The 22,119-nt window shown below is 43.8% G+C and overlaps 1 protein-coding gene across 1 annotated transcript in view; it reads right to left on the bottom strand.

Annotated features, from left to right (window-relative positions):
• LOC120021514 (dynamin-1-like) overlaps positions 1 to 22,119 on the bottom strand; it is a 68,182-nt gene that overhangs the window by 19,374 nt on the left and 26,689 nt on the right. Inside the window, exons 8-15 of the mRNA XM_038965302.1 lie at positions 21,790 to 21,925; positions 20,533 to 20,600; positions 18,759 to 18,897; positions 11,985 to 12,071; positions 11,324 to 11,394; positions 11,107 to 11,158; positions 10,551 to 10,562; positions 5,262 to 5,375 (exon numbers count right to left, since the gene is read on the bottom strand). Coding sequence (XP_038821230.1) covers positions 5,262 to 5,375; positions 10,551 to 10,562; positions 11,107 to 11,158; positions 11,324 to 11,394; positions 11,985 to 12,071; positions 18,759 to 18,897; positions 20,533 to 20,600; positions 21,790 to 21,925 — 679 coding nt within the window. The remainder of the gene's footprint in view (positions 1 to 5,261; positions 5,376 to 10,550; positions 10,563 to 11,106; positions 11,159 to 11,323; positions 11,395 to 11,984; positions 12,072 to 18,758; positions 18,898 to 20,532; positions 20,601 to 21,789; positions 21,926 to 22,119) is intronic.

Below are 22,119 nucleotides of genomic sequence, written 5' to 3' on the forward strand. Positions count from 1 at the left end.
CTCACCCACACACACAAACACACACACACAAACACATACACACACAAGCGTGAAGGGTCCCACAGCAGCTCGATGACAACTATAGCATCGTTGCAAGCTAATGTGCTGTGTGTGTGTGTATGTGCGTATGTGTGTATGTGCGTATGTGCGTATGTGTGTATGTGCGCGTGTGTGTGTGTGTGTGTGTGTGTGTGTGTGTGTGTGTGTGTGTGTGTGTGTGTGTGTGTGTGTGTGTGTGTGTGTGTGTGTGTGTGTGTGTGTGTGTGTGTGTGTGTGTGTGTGTGTGTGTGTGTGTAAATAATGAGAGTCATGGGCTTGGCGTTGGCTCGTGCTTTTGAGGGTTTCTCTTAATTCACTTCTTCTCTGGTTCTCTGGTTCTCTGGTTCTCTGGTTCTCTGGTTCTCTGGTTCTCCGGTTCTCTGGTTTTTGAGGCTTTGGGGAGCTCTGTGCTCCAATGATGCTTGATTCAAAGCCCTGGCATGTCTGGTAATACAAACCAGACCCCTAACCCCCCTAGACCCTACCCTCTGTGTGTGTGTGTGTGTGTGTGTGTGTGTGTGTGTGTGTGTTTGCCTGCGTGCGTGCGTGTGTGTGTGTTACAATACCGACTACTGAAGCAGCACAATAGTCTTGACCTCCTTTTTTGTTTTAAGCTGCCAGAACAAGGCATGGGTTCCCAACAAGGCACGGGTTCCCAACAAGGCATGGGTTCCCAATAATGAGAAGCAAGTCCATTTTTTAAAGCTCTATATGTGTGTTAGTGTGGATGATCCTCGGTATGAAAACACGGACAGAAGCAAAAAAGCAACTCAGTTAAATAGTGTACTTAACATATGCTTGGTTAATTATAGAGAGTGTGTATGGTGTTCATGTGTGGATGAGTGTGTCTGCGTCCATCTGTGTGGGTGTACGTTAGCCAGTGTGTGCTTTGCATGCCCCTCAGTGTTCTTATGTATGTGACTGAGTGTGTGAAAATTAAAGCATGTCCACCCTGCCTAGACAAAGGTATGGAAAGTTTCTGTTCCCTGCTCATTAAGCTACACTAGTCCGTCTCTCCTCTGAGCTGGAGCAGTGGTGCTATGTTAGTTTTGGGTCCCTATGCTTAGAGAGACCGCCAAGTTCAAATAAATACATGTTGAGCAACGCCGAAAGAGGGAGGGAGGAAAGGATGAAGTTGGGGAGGGGGGCTCCTGTCCTGTATGTGTGTTCGTTATTTGGGATAGGGCTCTGGGGATGGGGGAGGGAGGGAGGGAGGGAGTAGACAGGGAGATGAAAGGAAGACCACAGCATCCTTCTCTCTGTCCCTGTCTCTCTGTCCGTCCCACATGGTCCTTGTTACTGCGGCCCTAAGCAGCTAACCAGAGACACTCCTCTCCTCCTTCCTCTACTCCTTTACACCCAATTCCCTCCCCTTTCTCTTCCTCTTTCCCTCCTCCTCTCTAGCCCCCTTTGAAATTAAATAAGTTGATGAAAAGTAGCCCTGGGCCCGTATCCACAGTGTCTCAGAGTAGGAAATTGGTGGTAAGTGCTGAGAATAGAGATATTTTACTCCTACTCTTACGGGTAAAAATATATGCTATGCATGAAGCCGCTTTAGTCATAAGAGTCCTAACCTAGTCTACAGATATTTAGGAGACCTCGTGAGCTGTCCTAACCAGTTAAGAGTTACCAGCAGGTGTCTTGATAAGAGAAAAAGGCAGTGAGTCAGTGGTTCCTGCGCCATAGACAGGTAATTCCTTTAGGGTTGAAAGAATGTTTTGATATTTCTATGTGATCAATCCATCAATTATCTGGACCTACATGCAACAGTATCTCTTGCACTTTTAACGACAGTGACTTCACAAGGCCTTTCATGTGACATGCGTAAATACTTCTCACCACTAGGCTAATAAATAAACACATTTTTTTTTTTTTTAATGATCATTTAATTACCTACAACATGTTATTTCAAGTTATCCCTTTGGAGCGCAACGCCACATTGGTAAAAAATATGCTTAAACTGAGCATTTCTCTAACTAGGGCTATTGGAGGCATCTAGGGCATGTGTTAACTTTCATTGTGTTCGATGAAAATGATAGACCTTTCAAAAGTTGTATGCAACATTATCAGCAGGTGACTTGATACCTACTGTGCCAAAGCGATTTAGAGTTGTTAAACAGGAGTGGCAAGTGTGTTGATATAATGGTAATATTGGCAAAATTCAGATTTTAACAATAATCAGAATCGGTTAAAAAAAAAAGGGTTACGCATGCCAACATATTAATAATTAAGATTAGGCAAAGTGGTTGTCAGGCAAAAATTATATAAAATGTTTGACCATTGCAACATTTGATGTACAGTCACATTCACAAGGGTTGTCTGAAGCGTTCTATAGAGTTCACAGCTGGCGATGCCTCATCGCGATTGGTAATTCCCTATCGTTTTTAACAATGTCAATGAGCATCATCACTATCTGTCCTTTGCGGTACCTCAAACTGTCGTGATTATCAGCTGAGATCACATTTGATGGTTGCATTTTAGTCCTGCATCAGAGTGGGTCATCCTAAAAACATAGTCTGAGCTGGGAGATTATTTTGTCTTAAAACAGATTTTAACAGGAATCTTAAGACCTTTTCTGAGATGCTTTGTGGATACGGGCCCTAGTCTTGAAGGGGAACATGCAGGCCGGTCCCGACAGTGTGTGTGTGTGTGTGTGTGTGTGTGTGTGTGTGTGTGTGTGTGTGTGTGTGTGTGTGTGTGTGTGTGTGTGTGTGTGTGTGTGTGCGAGTGTGTGTGCGAGTGTGTGTGCGAGTGTGTGTGCGAGTGTGTGTGCGAGTGTGTGTGTGTAATTGGAAACACACACTCAGCGCAGGGCTCTGGTATGCACATGTGGGTGCCAGCTTTGGTGTCTGACATGCTGGGGGGCCCTGTCTCACTTTGAACAGACCCTCTAAACTACCTCTCTCCCACTACAGCCCCACTCACCCCCACCCTCTCTACTTCCACTAACCCCCCTGCCCCCGACAAAAAAACATCCATTCACCCATCTCAACACCTTTAGTGTGTGAAAGAACAGACTCTTTGTTAAGGAGAAAAATATATAATATAAACTTTCTGTTAGAGAGACACAAACGAACACTCACACACACGCACACACACACGCGCACACACACACACAGTGACGTCAGTCAGTCAGTGGAGCGGCTGTAGCTAGGGCATGGAGACAGCCAGACTGTGGCTGAATAACTTCTAATAGGGTTCTGGGATTGTCTTTGACCAATCTGACCTGGTTCAAACCGTGTCAGGTTCTATTATCAGAACAAGCCTTTTGAAACACAACCACCTAACTACACCAGCACATTTTACTGGAAAACTCAGCATCTGACTTGGAATAAACTATGGAAAAGAAACATTGAATCTTAAAATTAAACATCTTACAGTTTTTTTTACAATCGCTAGGACCCATTTCTCAATACTAAGGCCACTTTTTCAAAACTCTTCACACAGTTCTCCTAACCAACTTTCAGCTTGGCACAGCAGTTAATTTCACATCCAAAATGCACTAAAACTACCAAAACACTTCATACATGTCTCAAATCAACTCATTCTTCTATAACACTAGCAAAGGTTGTCACCCAACAAGCACACTTTGTCACTCATAAAACAATGACCTAAACAACACTAACAACAGGTAGCGTTACACAATGTTTTCTTTTGTAAAATGTCTTTACAAAACAAGAATGACACCTCTCTACTGTTTAGAATTCACTGCAGTATATGTTACAGGAACGAATCAGACATGATGCAATATGCTTCAATATGTTTTATGCCATTGTTTCTGATGACCATATAAACGATTGCAGTTTCCTGCACAGCAGTGAAAATCCTACCTCTCCTGCCTGTGGGAGGTAACCGTTGGGTCCTACGCAGAAATACAAAAACAATTACACACAAGTGGGTTTGGAGGCTTTGCTCAATTTACTTCTGTAATGTGAAGTTCAGTCAGATGCCCTTGCAGAATGCACATCTTACCTGTTGTTTTGCCAGAAATTTCTCACAATAGATGCCACTGTCGAGTGTTGCAGATTTGTCTGCACTCTCAGAGCAGCCTCTCTCATTGATAGACCATGATTTATTACATGATCAGTTATAGTAGCCCTAATCTCATCTGAGACTGCAGCTCTTGAACTTCCTCTCAGTCTTCTTCCACCACGCACTCGTACTCCTCTCCCTCTCCCTCTCCCTCTCCCTCTCCCTCTCCCTCTCCCTCTTCCTCTCCCAGCCACTCTTCTTCCTCTGTCAGCCACTTCTCTGTCTCTGGCAGGGTCCATGTTTACCTTACAGTACAGCATTATTCCTAAAAATGTCCCCTTTTGTATAGATGGTAATGAAATTGAAAGACGAACACCTGGGTAGGTGTTCAGCTACAATGGGAATCAGCTGTGGTTGGTCTAATTGTTTTGATAGTATTTAATTTTTTAGATTTGGAATATATTTCAATACGGTATCACTGTAGAAATGTAGCAAATTGCTGTCTTATTCAATGTTGTGTTATGTTAGGTTTTGAACTTAAGTTTAACAGTTTTGAAAAGAGTATATACACATGTATAAATTGGCTTGTAGGTACATAGAGTTTTGGTGGTGGTTGTGTCTGAGTGAGAAAAGAATTCATGAAATTTGAAAGATGTAGTCATTGAACGCATTTTGTGCCAAAGCAATGAAAAATGATCCACGGTTTAGCTCACATAGACTGCTGTTGTGCTCACTGTGTGAAGAGTTTTGAAAAAGTGACCTAAGTATTGAGAAATGAGTCCTAGCGATTGTAAAAAACTGTAAAGTAAAACTTAAAGTATCTCACTGAAATAATTCTATTACTGGTTTTGGAAAAAGCTACCGATAATCACACGTGAGTTGTCGTTAACTGGAGACACATCACTGTTGGGTGACGAGACGTGTGCTGGCGGTAAAGACAGGAGCAGCATTTTAGTGGTCTTCTATTGTCATTCCATCCAACACAATAAAGCCAATGAAAATGAATTTAATTAGGCATTCTATGAGAAACCTCCATATGTGAGCTCCTTCCCCAAAAACTTGTGACAGAACCGGGACATAAGCAAATGAGGTACCTTCATTAAATCACTCTGGTATGAAATCTTTGCTATAAAATCTGAGAGATTTAGGTGACACATAAAAAGATCAAGAACCAGCAGAGGCCAGTGTGTGTAAGCCCTTGTGTCTTTGTGTCTTTGTGCGCACGAGTGTTTGCATAACCAAAACCTCACCTCATCATCCTTGTACCAGGACAGGGACTCAGCGGTCAGGACGAACCAGTACTCTTTGGCTCCTCCCTTCATGATGCCAATGTTGTTGATGGTCAGCCAGCCCTTCCTGATCACCTGAGAGAGAGAAACAGAGAGACAGAGTCAGAGAGGCAGGCATACACAAAGCTAGCCTTCTCTATCCCCTCTCGGTCTGTGTATGTATGGCATGTGTGTGGTATCCTATCTCACTACTGCCCCTAGTGGCCATAGGGAGTCACTGCAGGGGACACAACATGGGACAAATGGGATCGGATCTGTGGGCGTATCTACTACCATCTAAGCACAACTATCCTTGTGATTCTATCAGTGTCTCTCCCACACCATAAACATAGAATGCATATGCCTCTGTATTTACCTTAAACCGATCATTAACCGCTCCTCTCTCCGGCTGAATGAGGATGTGGAGAGAACATTACACAGCTATGCCACGGACAGAGCACAGTGCACGGGGCATAGGCCATTCGTAATGCACAGGGGCAGGCAGCACACTGGCACACTGGCCAGCTAGAAGGTGGTACAGCGAGGGAAGGCAGGCAGGGACAAAGGAGGACAAAGAGCTATGTGGAGCTTTAAAAACTGGGTGGTTTGAGCCCTGAATTCTGATTGACTGAAAGCCATGGTATATCAGACAGTATACCACGGGTATGACAAAACATTTATTTTTACTGCTCTAATTACGTTGGTAACCAGTATATAATAGAAATAAGGCACCTCGGGGGTTTGTGATATACAGCCAATATACCACGGCTAGGGCTGTGTCCAGGCACTCCACGTTGCGTCGTGCAAGGCCTTAGCCATGGTATATTGCCCATATACCACCTCCTCGGGCCTTATTACTTAAGTAAGGTTGCTTTCAAATCGAAACACATGCAGCGCATATGTGGATGCACAGTTGTTTCGTGTTTGTGGGGTGTGGTGGGGTGGAGAGAATGATCATTTGGTTATTAGCTGACAGATGCCTAGTCATCATGTGTCATGTCAAAACTTCTGTTTTCACAAACTTTTCTGTTGGACAACGATTGTGTTAGTGCAACCAACTGCTTACTTGCCCCTTCCACCAAGGCATTGTTAGTTATTATATTGCATCATATTGGGTGGTTTGAAAATCCACTAGATGGGTAGAGGGGGAGGTAAAAGGGAGATACTAGGGGAGGCTGTTAGTCAAAGTGGCTGCTGAAAGGGGGGAGGGCAGATCTAGGCGGTAAGCGCAGCCAGCTAAACAGGAAACAGCGAGGGCCAATGTGTTTACACTGCCCCTAAGCCCTTTGACCCTCCCGCTTGGGCGGTCACTATGGCAACTGACAGGGTGTGCTTCTGGAGGTGATGTATTTATCTGTGCTGCACTGAGAGAGAGAGAGAAATTGAATTGAGCGAGAGATAGGGAGAATAGTGTAGAGTAGAGTAAAGTAGATGAGAGTAGAGTAGAGTAGAATAGTGTAGAGTAGAGTAGAGTAGAATAGTGTAGAGTAGAGTAGAATAGTGTAGAGTAGAGTAGAGTAGAATAGTGTAGAGTAGAGTAGTGTAGAGTAGAGTAGAATAGAGTAGAGTAGAATAGTGTAGAGTAGTGTAGAATAGAGTAGTGTAGAATAGAGTAGAGTAGAATAGTGTAGAGTAGTGTAGAGTAGAGTAAAGTAGATGAGAGTAGAGTAGAATAGTGTAGAGTAGAATAGAGTAGAATAGTGTAGAGTAGTGTAGAGTAGTGTAGAGTAGAGTAGAATAGTGTAGAATAGAGTAGAGTATAATAGAGTAGAGTAGAATAGTGTAGAGTAGAGTAGAGTAGAATAGAATAGTGTAGAATAGTGTAGAGTAGAGTAGTGTAGAGTAGAGTAGAGTAGAGTAGAGTAGAGTAGAGTATAGTAGAGTAGAATAGTGTAGAGTAGAGTATAATAGAGTAGAGTAGAATAGAGTAGAATAGTGTAGAGTAGAGTAGAATAGTGTAGTAGAATAGTGTAGAGTATAATAGAGTAGAGTAGAATAGTGTAGAGTAGAGTAGAATAGAGTAGAATAGAGTAGAGTAGAGTAGAGTAGAATAGAGTAGAGTAGAGTAGTAGAATAGTGTAGAGTAGAGTAGAGTATAATAGAGTAGAGTAGAATAGTGTAGAGTAGTGTAGAGTAGAATAGTGTAGAGTAGAATAGTGTAGAGTAGAGTAGAGTAGAATAGAGTAGAGTAGAATAGTGTAGAATAGAGTATAATAGAGTAGAGTAGAATAGTGTAGAGTAGAGTAGAATAGTGTAGAGTAGAGTAGAGTAGAGTAGAGTAGAGTAGAGTAGAGTAGAGTAGATTAGAGTAGAATAGTGTAGAATAGAGTAGAGTATAATAGAGTAGAGTATAATAGTGTAGAGTAGAGTAGAATAGAGTAGAGTAGAATAGAATAGTGTAGAATAGAGTAGAGTAGAATAGTGTAGAGTAGAGTAGTGTAGAGTAGAGTAGTGTAGAGTAGAGTAGAATAGTGTAGAATAGAGTAGAGTATAATAGAGTAGAGTATAATAGAGTAGAATAGTGTAGAGTAGAGTAGAATAGTGTAGTAGAATAGTGTAGAGTAGAGTATAATAGAGTAGAGTAGAATAGTGTAAAGTAGAGTAGAATAGTGTAGAGTAGAATAGTGTAGAGTAGAGTAGAATAGAGTAGAGTAGAGTAGAATAGAGTAGAGTAGAATAGTGTATAGTAGAGTAGAGTATAATAGAGTAGAGTAGAATAGTGTAGAGCAGTGTAGAGTAGAATAGTGTAGTGTAGAGTAGAGTAGAGTAGAGTATAATAGAGTAGAGTAGAATAGAGTAGAGTAGAATAGAGTAGAATAGAGTAGAGTAGAGTAGAGTAGAGTAGAATAGTGTAGAGTAGTGTAGAGTAGAATAGAGTAGAGTAGAATAGAGTAGAGTAGAATAGTGTAGAGTAGAGTAGAATAGAGTAGAATAGAGTAGAGTAGAATAGTGTAGAGTAGAATGGTGTCAAGTAGAGTAGATTAGAATAGTGTAGAATAGAGTAGAAGAGTGTAGAAGAGTGTAAATAATGAGTGAAGGAGAGACGGGGGGGGTTAAAGAGAGAATAAGAGGGAACTAGATAGTGTATAGTGATGTTTCCTCTTTATAAATGGCTTTGTTTAACTGGTCTTAAAGTTGAGATCTGCGATAGGTAAAACAGCACCACTGGCCTCCCCCTGCGCATTTGTTATTGTTTTAGTTTAGAGGAAATGAGCATCCAGCTTCATGGTAAGAGAAAATCATAGTGCATGCTGTGCTGTTCTATTGCCCGTGCAATGATGTGTTATGATGTCCGAGGGAAAAAAACATTGTTGGTTGTTTGAAGTAATGTCTTCGTTGTTGTAATATTGCAAACGGACAGTTCCACTGATATGGATGAGAAACCAATGGCCTGATCCCACATTAAAGCTAAAGCCTCCATCTCTCTGGGATCTGTTGTTATTGGAGAACACATGGCTGACTTCTTTATCTGGTTCAAGCTAAGGCTGGGGGTTGACTGGCTATCCAAACTCCTTTCTCCGGCCAAACACTAAGGCTGGGGGTTGACTGGCTATCCAAACTCCTTTCTCCGGCCAAACACTAAGGCTGGGGGTTGACTGGCTATCCAAACTCCTTTCTCCGGCCAAACACTAAGGCTAGGGGTTGACTGGCTATCCAAACTCCTTTCTCCGGCCAAACACTAAGGCTAGGGGTTGACTGGCTATCCAAACTCCTTTCTCCGGCCAAACACTAAGGCTAGGGGTTGACTGGCTATCCAAACTCCTTTCTCCGGCCAAACACTAAGGCTGGGGGTTGACTGGCTATCCAAACTCCTTTCTCCGGCCAAACACTAAGGCTGGGGGTTGACTGGCTATCCAAACTCCTTTCTCCGGCCAAACACTAAGGCTGGGGGTTGACTGGCTATCCAAACTCCTTTCTCCGGCCAAACACTAAGGCTGGGGGTTGACTGGCTATCCAAACTCCTTTCTCCGGCCAAACACTAAGGCTGGGGGTTGACTGGCTATCCAAACTCCTTTCTCCGGCCAAACACTAAGGCTGGGGGTTGACTGGCTATCCAAACTCCTTTCTCCGGCCAAACACTAAGGCTAGGGGTTGACTGGCTATCCAAACTCCTTTCTCCGGCCAAACACTAAGGCTGGGGGTTGACTGGCTATCCAAACTCCTTTCTCCGGCCAAACACTAAGGCTAGGGGTTGACTGGCTATCCAAACTCCTTTCTCCGGCCAAACACTAAGGCTGGGGGTTGACTGGCTATCCAAACTCCTTTCTCCGGCCAAACACTAAGGCTAGGGGTTGACTGGCTATCCAAACTCCTTTCTCCGGTCAAACACTAAGGCTGGGGGTTGACTGGCTATCCAAACTCCTTTCTCCGGCCAAACACTAAGGCTAGGGGTTGACTGGCTATCCAAACTCCTTTCTCCGGCCAAACACTACGCCACGCCCACGGACCTTAGGTTCTTCTCCACAATGAGTCTGGATCTGAGTACCTCCTGACGATTTCTAGAACGCAAACACATTCTAGCCTTTCTGATTGGTCCCAAAACACCAATGGGTTGGGCCAGAGCCAGAACACATCTCTAACCAATTTAGTACTCTGATTGGTTAGAGATGATCCAATCGCTGATGGCTTTGTTTTGTACAACATCCCTCATTTTACGTCACCACAAATGGATGTCAACGATGGCAGTCTCAGACTGAAGTATGTAACGTTAGGGAACATAGAGAAGCGGAAGAATTCAGTTTGAGTCGTCAAGCAAGGCTAAGGGAGCGTCGAGCGATCACACGACCAAGGAAAAGGAGGCTCGACTGTTCGGCAACAAGCTTTGAAATGTGACGTCTCCAAATGGTGTTGTTTCTATGGGAGAGAGAGACGTCTACACATAAGCATTATGCAACGGGAAGGCCTATCTGGTCTCAACCCCTCTGTGTTCTGTCTATGTCGGGGGGGGGGGGGGGGTGTACTGTGGGGTGTGCTATTTTTCCTCTCATGCTGGTTTCTAATGGGAGATGAGCAGCACTAGCTGGGTACTTTTCTATTGTTTTGGATGGGAGCACTGCCTGGAGGAGGGAGGGAGCTGAGGAAAGAAGCCCCAGAGAGCTCCCTAGCCACCTGTCCATCTACAGTAATGAGAAGCTCTTACCACACACACACATTCTAACAAACACAGAACCACACACACATTCTAACGCACACACATACTAACACACTCCCAAAGAAACACGGATACGCAAGCACGCACCCGCACTAATAACACACACACTCTCTACTCACCATGATTTCATCCTGCTAAAGCAGAACAGTTGTAGCAATAGAGGTGAAGAAAAAAAGACAACAGAAAGAGAAATCACTCAGAAGAAACAGAGGAAAACAGAGATAGTGTGGGAACACAACACAACTAACACACAGCACTACTAACGAATAACAAAGCCAAGGAACAGTAGAATTTATTAGAGAACAAATGGAGAAGTAATACAAACTCACTCAAAACTGCACTCACTTGGAGCCATAATCTGGTTTGGGAATAGCTCAACATGGGCCTAGGACTAGGGTTGCAAAATTCTTGGAACTTTCAATAAATTCTCTGGGTTTCCTGAAATCCAGGTTGGAGATTTCCTGATTTCCTGCTTATTTCTTCATGATTCCAGGAATCCTCCAACCAGGATTTTTGGAAGTTGAAAGTTATTGAAAGTTATCCAGAATGTTGCCACTCTACCTAGAACCTTGCATCTTGGGCCATTACAATGCTTTCTGAACAGCCCATCAGAACAAAAATCATAGTGAATGTACTGTAAGACTATCTGTAGGTGCTGTCCTGTGCCTATAGTACCTTGTTGCCAGGTTGCTTCTTCTGGGCCACCTGGCTGCTCCTCTGCTGAGCACTACAGGGGTAAACATAATCATAGGTTAGATTGGTACACACACCTAAACACAGGACTCATTAGTACGTCAGGGTAGGTCAGAGTTCACAGACTGTACTGTGTCTATACTGGGTTATCTGTTCTAATCGACTGTATAAGGAAAGCGGTCAAGAGGGCGACGCTCACTTGGCAAAGCCAATGAAGTCCTCATGGTTGGTGTTCATGTAGGCCAGCTCAATGTCAATCAGCAGCATCACCTAGATGGAGGGACACACATCAGGAGTTATTAGAGTTAGGATTAAACATAAGAGTTTGAATTGGGAAGATAGTCACTGGTGGAGTGGAAACCCCCGCAGGCTCCTGGGGCCCACCCGCTCGTCATCTCACACCCATCTCTAAATTGTATTACTTTTTTAAACAAATCATTTTGACAGCAACCCTCCTTTTTAATCTCCACGTGTTGTAAGTGAAGTGTTTGTGTTGTCCATTCTACCTGGTAGTAGTCGCTTTTTTAGGACGGGGCCCAAACTCCAAACCTTGCAGTGGTCCAGAGAAACTGCACTACGCCAGTGAAAATAGTGTGTGTGTGCGTGTGTTTATGTGTGTGTGTGAGAGAGAAAGAAAGAGTGTGAGTGTGCACGTGTTTGCGTGTGTGTGAGACAGTGTGTGTGTGTGTGTGTGTGTGTGTGTGTGTGTGTGTGTGTGTGTGTGTGTGTGTGTGTGTGTGTGTGTGTGTGTGTGTGTGTGTGTGTGTGTGTGTGTGTGTGTGTGTGTGTGTGTGTGTATGCGTGTGTGTGTATGCGTGTGTGTGTATGCGTGTGTGTGTGTGCGTGTGTGTGCGTGTCACCTGGTCCTTGGTGCGACTCTCGCGGTCTCGGATATGCTGGGTGACAATCTTGTCCATCTCCTCCCTCAGCATGGGGTACTGAGCCAGCTGTGGGTACAGGACAGCACAGGGCACACCGTGTGGGTAGGGAGGCACAGTTCAGACACGGACCAGACATAAAGCACAGCCAACACAGCCAAACACACACACTCAAGCACTAACAGCACAAAAACATACAGTGCACGCACAACAAGAGCACAGCACAGACTCTGCCCTAGTCACAACAATGTAAGTTAATCAGTGTTAATATTGGCTTTTCTTAGTGTGTCTATCTTTCCACAAGGGGTTAATCAAATTACAAGTAAATTAATAGTGCAAAGTCTGTATAACTGCCATAAAACACTAAACAGTCTTCTGCCCAACAAATAGTCTTCTCCCCAATAACACATTATTTTCCTGGCACACTACGGCCTTTTTCTATGTGTTCTTTGTAAACACACCAATACAGACATTGGTGTGCTTCCAATACAGCAGACACACAACTGAATCACTGAGTCTGGTGGGAGGAAAGCCAACTGAATCACAGAGTCTGTTGGGAGGAAAGCCAACTGAATCACAGAGTCTGGTGGGAGGAAAGCCAACTGAATCACAGAGTCTGTTGGGAGGAAAGCCAACTGAATCACAGAGTCTGTTGGGAGGAAAGCCAACTGAATCACAGAGTCTGGTGGGAGGAAAGCCAACTGAATCACAGAGTCTGGTGGGAGGAAAGCCAACTGAATCACAGAGTCTGGTGGGAGGAACGCCAACTGAATCACAGAGTCTGGTGGGAGGAAAGCCAACTGAATCACAGAGTCTGTTGGGAGGAAAGCCAACTGAATCACAGAGTCTGTTGGGAGGAAAGCCAACTGAATCACAGAGTCTGTTGGGAGGAAAGCCAACTGAATCACAGAGTCTGGTGGGAGGGAGGAAAGCCAACTGAAATCACAGTGAAATAAAATAAGCTGACGTCTGGCAAGTTACAATGCATCCTTTGCGTTGGCTGTTCAAGGTTACAGGATCACATTGGAATCAATGAGATCCTTCTCTTCTATCGTTTGATTTATCACTTCCTGGCATGGGCCCAAATACACAGTAGGCGACATTGAGCTCTTTAAGGCTTATTCATATGTATAGACAGAGAGCCATGTCATTGACGCCTATTATATAACAGTATTAGTGTCTTCCTTCTGTACTGTCGTCTAAACACAAGTCCTGGTGACTTATTGTACACTGGTTCTTTAGCTTTGATGAAACCATTGCAGGGCTATTTCACATACTGTGTTATAATGCCATGTCGGGCTATCACTAATACAGATGTAGGGTCTTAATTTGATCACCCTGTTGCAGTCGAACTTTCTTGCAATGCAGGTAATGTTCAACTTGTACTGTACTGTATCAACCCCTAAAAAATTTCAATTTAGTATAAAAACTCACATTTCCTGTTGCTGTAGGATTTATTATTCTCAAATTAAGATCCTACCTTATGGCCAGGTGACTTACTAGAGCAGACATTAAATTGACCAATCAAAATAAGACTGATGTTAGTGGCTCTTTTTTATTTAAGACCAATTAACCAATGTGTCGTTGTAAAGAAGCATTGCAACGTTCACGTCCACAACATAGTTGCAGCACAGCCAGTTAGGAATGTTCTGTTTGACAGAGATGCATTGTAAAAAGTACATCGATATATAATAACTCATACAAACAGGGTATGGGCAGCATGCAGGAAGATTTTTACACACAAACACACACACACAATGCATGGGGAGCAGGGGGGAGGACGAGGAGAGAGAGTGGAAAAGGGCAGAAAGACCTCTTGTGGATTTTCTGTTTTATGGTCTTGAAAAAATCCACAAGAGGGCTCTTTTACATTTTTTCAAAAATTTGCTTGAAGAATAAACAAGACGGTGAGAGGTTAGATACAACGAGATGTAGAAGACAATAAAGAGAGGGAGAAAGAGAGAGAAACAGAGAGAGATAGATGTTGTGGGTAGAGCTGTTAGTTGAGATGCTGAGACGCAACTGTTCCACCTGCAACAGCACTAGTTACTACAACAGATCAAATCATATCGACAGACACGGGGATGGAAGTGAGTAGAATCGACTAGAGGAACTCAATCAGATGACAGAATCGGAGACTGAGAGGACGTCACAAAGATACAGTATTGCTCACTGAGGAGAAAACACACAAATGCTGGTTACGATGGAAACTTGGGACAATTAGATCAATTGTCTATTTTGGCCAATCAAAAACAAAACAGAATAAAAACGACTGTTTGAATAGAAATAGAATGACAAAAAAACAACATGGGAGTTAAATATCATGGTAAGACCATAGTAAGGATAGACCGATAGTCTGCTGGACTAATGTGTTGGATGCCACATCTAAAAAAAAAAAGTGAGCACAGAATGATCCATAGTCTCAGTCCTACTATATTCAGACTATCAATGTGAAAGCGATTCATATTGTTCACCGGGGTTGTACTGACTACATAACATATTCCTGAGTGCACACAGGAGATAGATAGTGAAGTGTGACAGAAAGCTATCCGTATCACACATCTAGAGAAGATGACGTTTAATCAAAAGTAGTGTGCACAGTTAGGTGTCTCCTATTGAAAATAAACGACATACTGCGCATTCAGAAAGTATTCACAACACTTTTCCACATTTTGTTGTGTTACAAAGTGGGTACAGAGATGGAGTAGTCATTTAAAAATTATTTGAAATGCTATTATTGCACACAAAGTGAGTCCATGCACATTGTTACTCCTGAACTTATTTACGCTTGCCATAACAAAAGGGTTGAATACTTATTTACTCAAGACATTTACATTTCAGCTTCTCATTTTTAATTAATTTGTAAACATTTGTAAAAACATAATTCCACTTTGACATTATGTAGATCAGTGACACAAAATATAAATGTAATCCATTTTAAATTCAGGCTGTAACACAACAAAAAGTGGAAAAAGTCAAGGGTGTGAATACTTTCTGAAGGCAGTGTATCTAGCTTACCATGACAATACATGTTTGAATGCTTTCATGTGTTGAAAGGACTCGTCTTTTGACCGCAAGTGACCTACCATCTGTCTTTTGCATTTGCCAAGCTTACAAAGTCAGTACACAGTAAATAAATGTCACTGTATATTGTCACTGGTGGGTGAGTTGACTCTGCTTTGAAAAAATGGCAGTCTGTCTTCTGAGTCAGACACAGTATTCATCATTTTTAGGATACCATCATTGCATAAATGGAATGGCATGTTTGAAGACAAAAAATATTTAAATCTGCTATGTAGCTGGCTAAGAGCCAACACCGAGTCTTGTTCTTTGTCATTTGGAAACAAATATGTAAGAGGGGCAGGCACATTTTCAGATAAACTTCAAACACTAATATCACACCATGGAGAGGAGGAGAAGAGAAAACTGTGGAATAAGGAGTATGAACGAAGAGACTGACTGACAAAGACAAACTATGAAATGATTTCTTAGCTGTGTGGCTTACTGTGCATTCTATAACGGGAACGTATACACTACTGGTCAAAAATTTTAGAACACCTACTCATTCAAGGGTTTTTCTTTATTTTTACTATTTTCTACATTGTAGAATAATAGTGAAGGCATCAAAACTACGAAATAGCACATATGGAATCATGTAGTAACCAAAAACGTGTTAAACAAATCAAAATATATTTTATATTTGAGATTCTTCAAATAGCCACCCTTTGCCTTGACGACAGCTTTGCACATTCTTGGCATTCTCTCAACCAGCTTCATCTTTGTCAGTCAGCTTCCAATACTCTACTCAGCAAACTGGATGCAGTTTATCACAGTGCCATCCGTTTTGTTACTAAAGCACCTTATACGACCCACCACTGCGACCTGTATGCCCTAGTCGGCTGGCCCTCGCTACATGTTCGTCGTCAGACCCACTGGCTCCAGGTCATCTACAAGGCTATGCTAGGTAAAGTGCCGCCTTATCTCAGTTCACTGGTCACGATGGCTACACCCACCCGTAGCACGCGCTCCAGCAGGTGTATCTCACTGATCATCCCTAAAGCCAAAACCTCATTTGGACGCCTTTCCTTCCAGTTCTCTGCTGCCTGCGACTGGAACGAATTGCAAACATCTCTGAAGTTGGAGACTTTTATCTCCCTCAACAACTTTAAACATCTGCTATCCGAGCAGCTAACCGATCGCTGCAGCTGTACATAGTCCATCGGTATATAGCCCACCCAATTTACCTACCTCACCCCCCATACTGCTTTTATTTATTTACTTTTCTGCTCTTTTGCACACCAGTATCTCTACTTGCACATGATCATCTGATGATTTATCACTCCAGTGTTAATCTGCTAAATTGTAATTATTCGATTTATTGCCTACCTCCTCATGCCTTTTGCACACATTGTATATAGATTCTCTTTTTTTTCTACCATGTTATTGACTTGTTTATTGTTTACTCCATGTGTAACTGTGTTGTTGTCTGTTCACACTGCTATGCTTTATCTTGGCCAGGTCGCAGTTGCAAATGAGAACTTGTTCTCAACTAGCCTACCTGGTTAAATAAAGGTGAAATAAAAAAAATAAAAAATAAAAATAAAAAATGAGGTAGTCACCTGGAATTCATTTCAATCAACAGGTGTGCCTTCTTAAAAATGTATTTGTGGAATTTCTTTCCTTAATGCATTTGAGCCAATCAGTTGTGTTGTGACAAAGTAGGGGGGTAAAGTGTTTAACACTTTTTTGGTTACTACATTATTCCATTTGTTTTGATGTCTTCACTATTATTCTACAATTAAGAAAATAGCAAAAATAAAGAAAACCCCTTGAATGAGTAGGTGTTCTAAAACTTTTGACCGGTAGTGTATGTCAAACTAAATAAATACAATCAGACACAGATAGGCCATGGCTACACTCATTTTTGTATCACTCAGCATCTGTCCTTATAAGTAGTAAAAAAAACTAAAATATTCTCATAAATTCAAAGAACTATCAACTGGTTATCATAAATAATTTGCCTCTTATTCGACCAAACAGAAAGCATATAGCTACAACACTAACCACTATGCTCATCTAAGATAGATAAATTATTTGAATTGTGTCATTTGCTTCCTTTTTGTAGTCCAGCCATCGGTCTATCCCTACCTCTAAGAATGACGCAAGCCAGACTCCGAACGTGGCTCGGTTCCTTGGTTACCTTGTCACTACACTTTCGTATGGTGGAGGTGAGTTCGCTCACTACCATATCTATACACTTCAGTGAGGGTTCCTTCAGCTTTTGGATCTGCTTTTTCACTATGGCTTCAAAGGCCAGGTCAGGAGTGAACAGGCCCGTCCTGTAGAGAGAAGTTGGTGACGGGAGAGAGAGAGAGAGAGAGAAAGAAGAGAGAGAGAGAAAGAAGAGAGAGAGAAAGAGAGAGAGAGAGAGAGAGAGAGAGAGAGAGAGAGAGAGAGAGAGAGAGAGAGAGAGAGAGAGAGAGAGAGAGAGATAGAGAGAGAGAGAGCTAAGAAAATCCACAGGGATAGAGAGCAGGTCAAAGCAGAGAGAAAGATAGAGAGGCGAAAGAATAACACAAGAGGGCCACACAGAGAAGGAGAGAACGTATAAGGAGGGAAAAAAGAGGGATGACAGATTGAGAGACAGATGAAAAAGAGGGGATAGTGACAGGTCAGGGGGAGGTGGGTAAACAGTAAAGAGGGAATAAAAGACAAGTGAGACATTTGGTTTCCCTCTAAAGAGGCCAGTACTGAGGTCTATCCCTCCATCCAGAGAGGGAGAGAGAGAGAGAGAGCGAGAGAGAGAGAGAATACAGCCTGCACCACTCCACCGGCCAACAGCTCTGAGTTATGAGCCATGCCAGACCGTAGCTGTGCACCCAACACCCCAGACGAAGCACCTTGCTCTTCCTCTCTACCTGACCCCAAATCTTTGTCCTCTTCTCCCTATCTCCATCTATCCCCCAGCTGACCACACAGAGCAGGGTCACAGCATTTGTTATTCCACTGTCCCAGAGCCACTGTGGTCAGGCCACATTCCATAACATGACCTGGTCACAGTGGAATTAAGACCACTGGTATTAAGACCACTGGGGCCCCTTTGGCTGAGTGTGGCCCTAAAGGGCCCTCTAAAGCTGTCCTTGGCCCTTGGTAATCATCCAGATCTTCACATTGTCATGGCTCCTGTCTGCTGCAGGTGCACAGCCTCCGGTCTCACAAGCATGAAGTCTGGATGCTGAGGTCAACCAACATGGCTGCCAGGGACAACAGCGGAGTGACACTTTGATGTGACACTCAAGGCATTGAAAATTATTTTTCCACTGCTAAAAGGAACTCAGTCACCTGTGACTTAACAGAACTTAAACATCTTGAGATGTGTTAATTTGACCGTTAATTTGATTCTGAATGTTAATTTGATCATTTTCATCCTTACTCCTGTGTCTAAAGTTGCCACCCTTGACATGTAGCCACATAGCAGCAACTCAGCAGCATCCAGACCCCTTCTATACCCAGCACAGTTCTCTAACATGGCCATGCGATGGCCACTCTGCCCAGCCACCCCATCCAAAGCGGTAGGCAGGCAGTCCCTCACAATACCCCAACTACCCCAGTACGCCCCCTACTGTCCCAACCCGGGAAAACAGGGTATGGAAAACGAGGCGGTGCGGTGATACGATAACAGGGATGACATAGCAGAAGGTTTTGGTGGGAGGGAGAGATGAAACCATAGTGTCGCTCTCCACCATGTGCGTTTACCTTCTGAGTACACTGCCTAACGGTATTGACTAGCTCAGAAATGACCATGTCCACACATTTCTGGCAGGGCTCTTTGATCTTGCCGATCTGCCTTTTCACAATGGTCTCAAAGGCCATGTCCGGGGTGAAGAGGCCAGTTCTGCCCGGTAGAGAGAAAAGGAGCGACAGGTTCAAAAAAGAGGGAAACAGAGAAAGAAGGAGGAAGAGGAGGAGGAAGTCAGGCAGAGAGAATAGTGTTAATTGAAAATAAATTCCTCCTCCCAAACCCCTTCCACATAAAGCATAAAGAAGAAACATGCACAGCAAGATAAAGACAGATAATACATTTCAACAAAAAACAGTATTAAAAACAAAGCTAAATCATCACATCATTGTTTGGGGGAAATATTGAGCTCGTTCAAATGTGCTGATATGTTTAAAGGTGCCGATAAAAGCACAACTGAACTTAAAGAACACAACTTTTATGATTATTACAGCAGGGATCATCAACTAGATTCAGCTGTGGGATGATGTCTTCTTGAGCGGATGGTCAGGGGGCCAGAACAGAATTACTAATTATTTGTAGACTGCAAATTGACCGCAAGAAGCCCAAACAGATATAACATTTTGAAAAACATAACCATTTCAAACCTCGCTTACATTTGTATACGATCACATACAGTATACCTCTCTTTTGTGTGGGAGTACTTTGGAACATATATCCTAAATAAAAATCTAATTTTCTGGTGTTTTTACAGTCTCTTATGTCTCCCCCAACCCAGCAAAAATTAATGATAACTTTTCAGTCATCTTTGGGGGGGCAAATAAAATCATTTGTGTCGCCAGTTGGATAACCCTGCTATACAGTATGTGAATAGTTTTGCCCACTTATTACAGCATATGACTCATCCAGATGCCATTACTATTGGAATCCCTATACCACTACAACATAATGAATGTGTCTCAATTCTCTTGAATGGTTTCCTTTCACCATTCCCCCTCCTTCAGAACCACTGACCGGGTAGAGCTCACCCTCATTGTCAGAACAGGTTTGCAGCCATTTTGCTTTCACAAAGGAAATGTGACAAGGAAATGCAGACAAATAGCAATACTGTTCCAAGCTCAAGCAAATTTAGATTTTGTAGCTTTTCTGAGGGAAACTGTATACACTAAGCAAAAATAATTGTTCATAGTTTAAGTTAGTTTGTTTTCTTGGCAGTAGGTCACCAGGATCATGTATTCTGCTACATGGCTCAAACCATCCCCTGTTCTTGAAGCCTTCCTTCTAGCTTCACTGTGGGAGGTTGAGTGCGAGGAAGAAACACAGAGGGGACTTTCAACAGGTTCACTTCAACAGGTTCACTTCCTGAATAGCGATGACGTCACTGTCGGATTCTGATTTATATCACTCTGGGACCTACGTAAAAGACAGGACGTTGTCATGGGACGGGTAAAAAGTGAGCTAGGTCCCACGTAACTGGCATATCAGGCTAGGGCTTCAACAGACAGACACTCATACATACAAGATACAGACAGGTGGACAGGGCGCAGGGCAAGGAGCGAGAGAAAGATACCATCCAACCAGCGGTCACAGATCTAATCACAAATCCCTCCACTTCTGTTTCTGATAACATCAGTATGCGACAGCATGCTGGGTGCATGTCTGCGGTCGGTGTGTCTCGAGGTCTTTGTGATCAGATGGGTGACGGCGATTAGAGTTGGCCTGGCCCACAGAGGCGACCCAGGCGGGCGAGGACAGGGGGAGGGAGAGGGGGATGGGGAAGAAGGACATTGCCTAATGCCGTGGATGTTCTTAATGGCGTAGCTGATCTCCTTGCGAAGCTCCTTTTCGTTAAACTCCATCTGTACGGACACAGAAAGGACACACACACGCGCGTTAAATAGTGAGAACACGCCTCCGACGCACAGCAGATACCACAGAGATAGAGATGGAAGGTCCCTTGTATCCATTGAGTGGCTCTGAACATCAAACAGAATATTCTTCACAGGAGCACATTTACAACAACAACAAACCTTCAGACTAAGTACTAACACTGCTTAGTTATTCCATTCAGTCTGACACCTCTGTTAATCATTTGATATGACACAGCTATACCATGAGTGTATGATGACAGACAGTCTGACTGTGCGATGTTTAACGACTGAGACTGTAGTCTGGCCCCAGCAGGCCCAGATCCTGTGGCCAAGGCCAAACAGAATGTTTTACTGTGGAGGAAGGGAGGGAGGGAGGGAGGGAGGGGGGGAGGGAGGGGGGGAGGGAGGGAGGGAGGGATGTTTTCCTCATAAAGTCTCTGGGTTGGGCCTCCCGAGTGGTGCAGTGGTCATCGCAGTGCTTGAGCCGTAACTACAGACCCAGATTCAATCCCAGGCTGTGTCACAGCCGGCCGTGACCGGGAGACCAATGAGGCGGCGCACAATTGGCCCAGCGTTGTCCGGGTTAGGGGAGGGTTTGTCCGGCCAGGATGTCCTTGTCCCATCGCGCTCTAGCGACTCCTTTTGGCGGGCCGGGCTGTCCTTGTCCCATCGCGCTCTAGCGACTTCTTGTGGCGGGCCGGGATGTCCTTGTCCCATCGCGCTCTAGCGACTCCTTTTGGCGGGCCGGGATGTCCTTGTCCCATCGCGCTCTAGCGACTCCTTTTGGCGGGCCGGGCGCCTCCAATCTGACCGATCGCCAGCAGAACGTTGTTTCCACCGACACATTGGTGCGGCTGGCTTTCCCGGGTTAAGCGCGCATTGTGACAAGAAGCAGTGCGGCTTGGCAGGGTCGTGTTTCGGGGGACGCACGACTCTCGACCTTCGTCTCTGCCGAGTCCGTAGGGGAGTTGCAGCGATGAGACAAGACTACCAATTGGATATCACGAAATTGGGGAGAAAAAGGGTAAAAGTAAAAAATTTAAAAAACAAATTATAATTATTATAATTATAATAAAGTCTCTGGGTTGGGGTCGATCCACAGCCCTGTCTGTCTCAAGAGTTAGGAGCGCGGGGGCCCTGGTAAGAGACACACACACATACAGTACAGTACACACACCTTGACCAGCTCGAAGGGGAAGCGCTCGTGGAAGATGCGGTTGATCTTGGCTCCGCCTGACAGCTCTGCTGTGTCGATCTGATCCCCAGAGCCCTCGATACGCTTCTCAAAGTCTACTGAGAACTGCTGCACCATCCTGGAGAGTAAAGGATACAGGGATAAGAGTCTACTGAGAACTGCTGCACCATCCTGGAGAGTAAAGGATACAGGGATAAGAGTCTACTGAGAACTGCTGCACCATCCTGGAGAGTAAAGGATACAGGGATAAGAGTCTACTGAGAACTGCTGCACCATCCTGGAGAGTAAAGGATACAGGGATAAGAGTCTACT

Source organism: Salvelinus namaycush, chromosome 26 (genome assembly GCF_016432855.1).
Source record: "Salvelinus namaycush isolate Seneca chromosome 26, SaNama_1.0, whole genome shotgun sequence".
Lineage (NCBI taxonomy): Eukaryota > Metazoa > Chordata > Actinopteri > Salmoniformes > Salmonidae > Salvelinus > Salvelinus namaycush.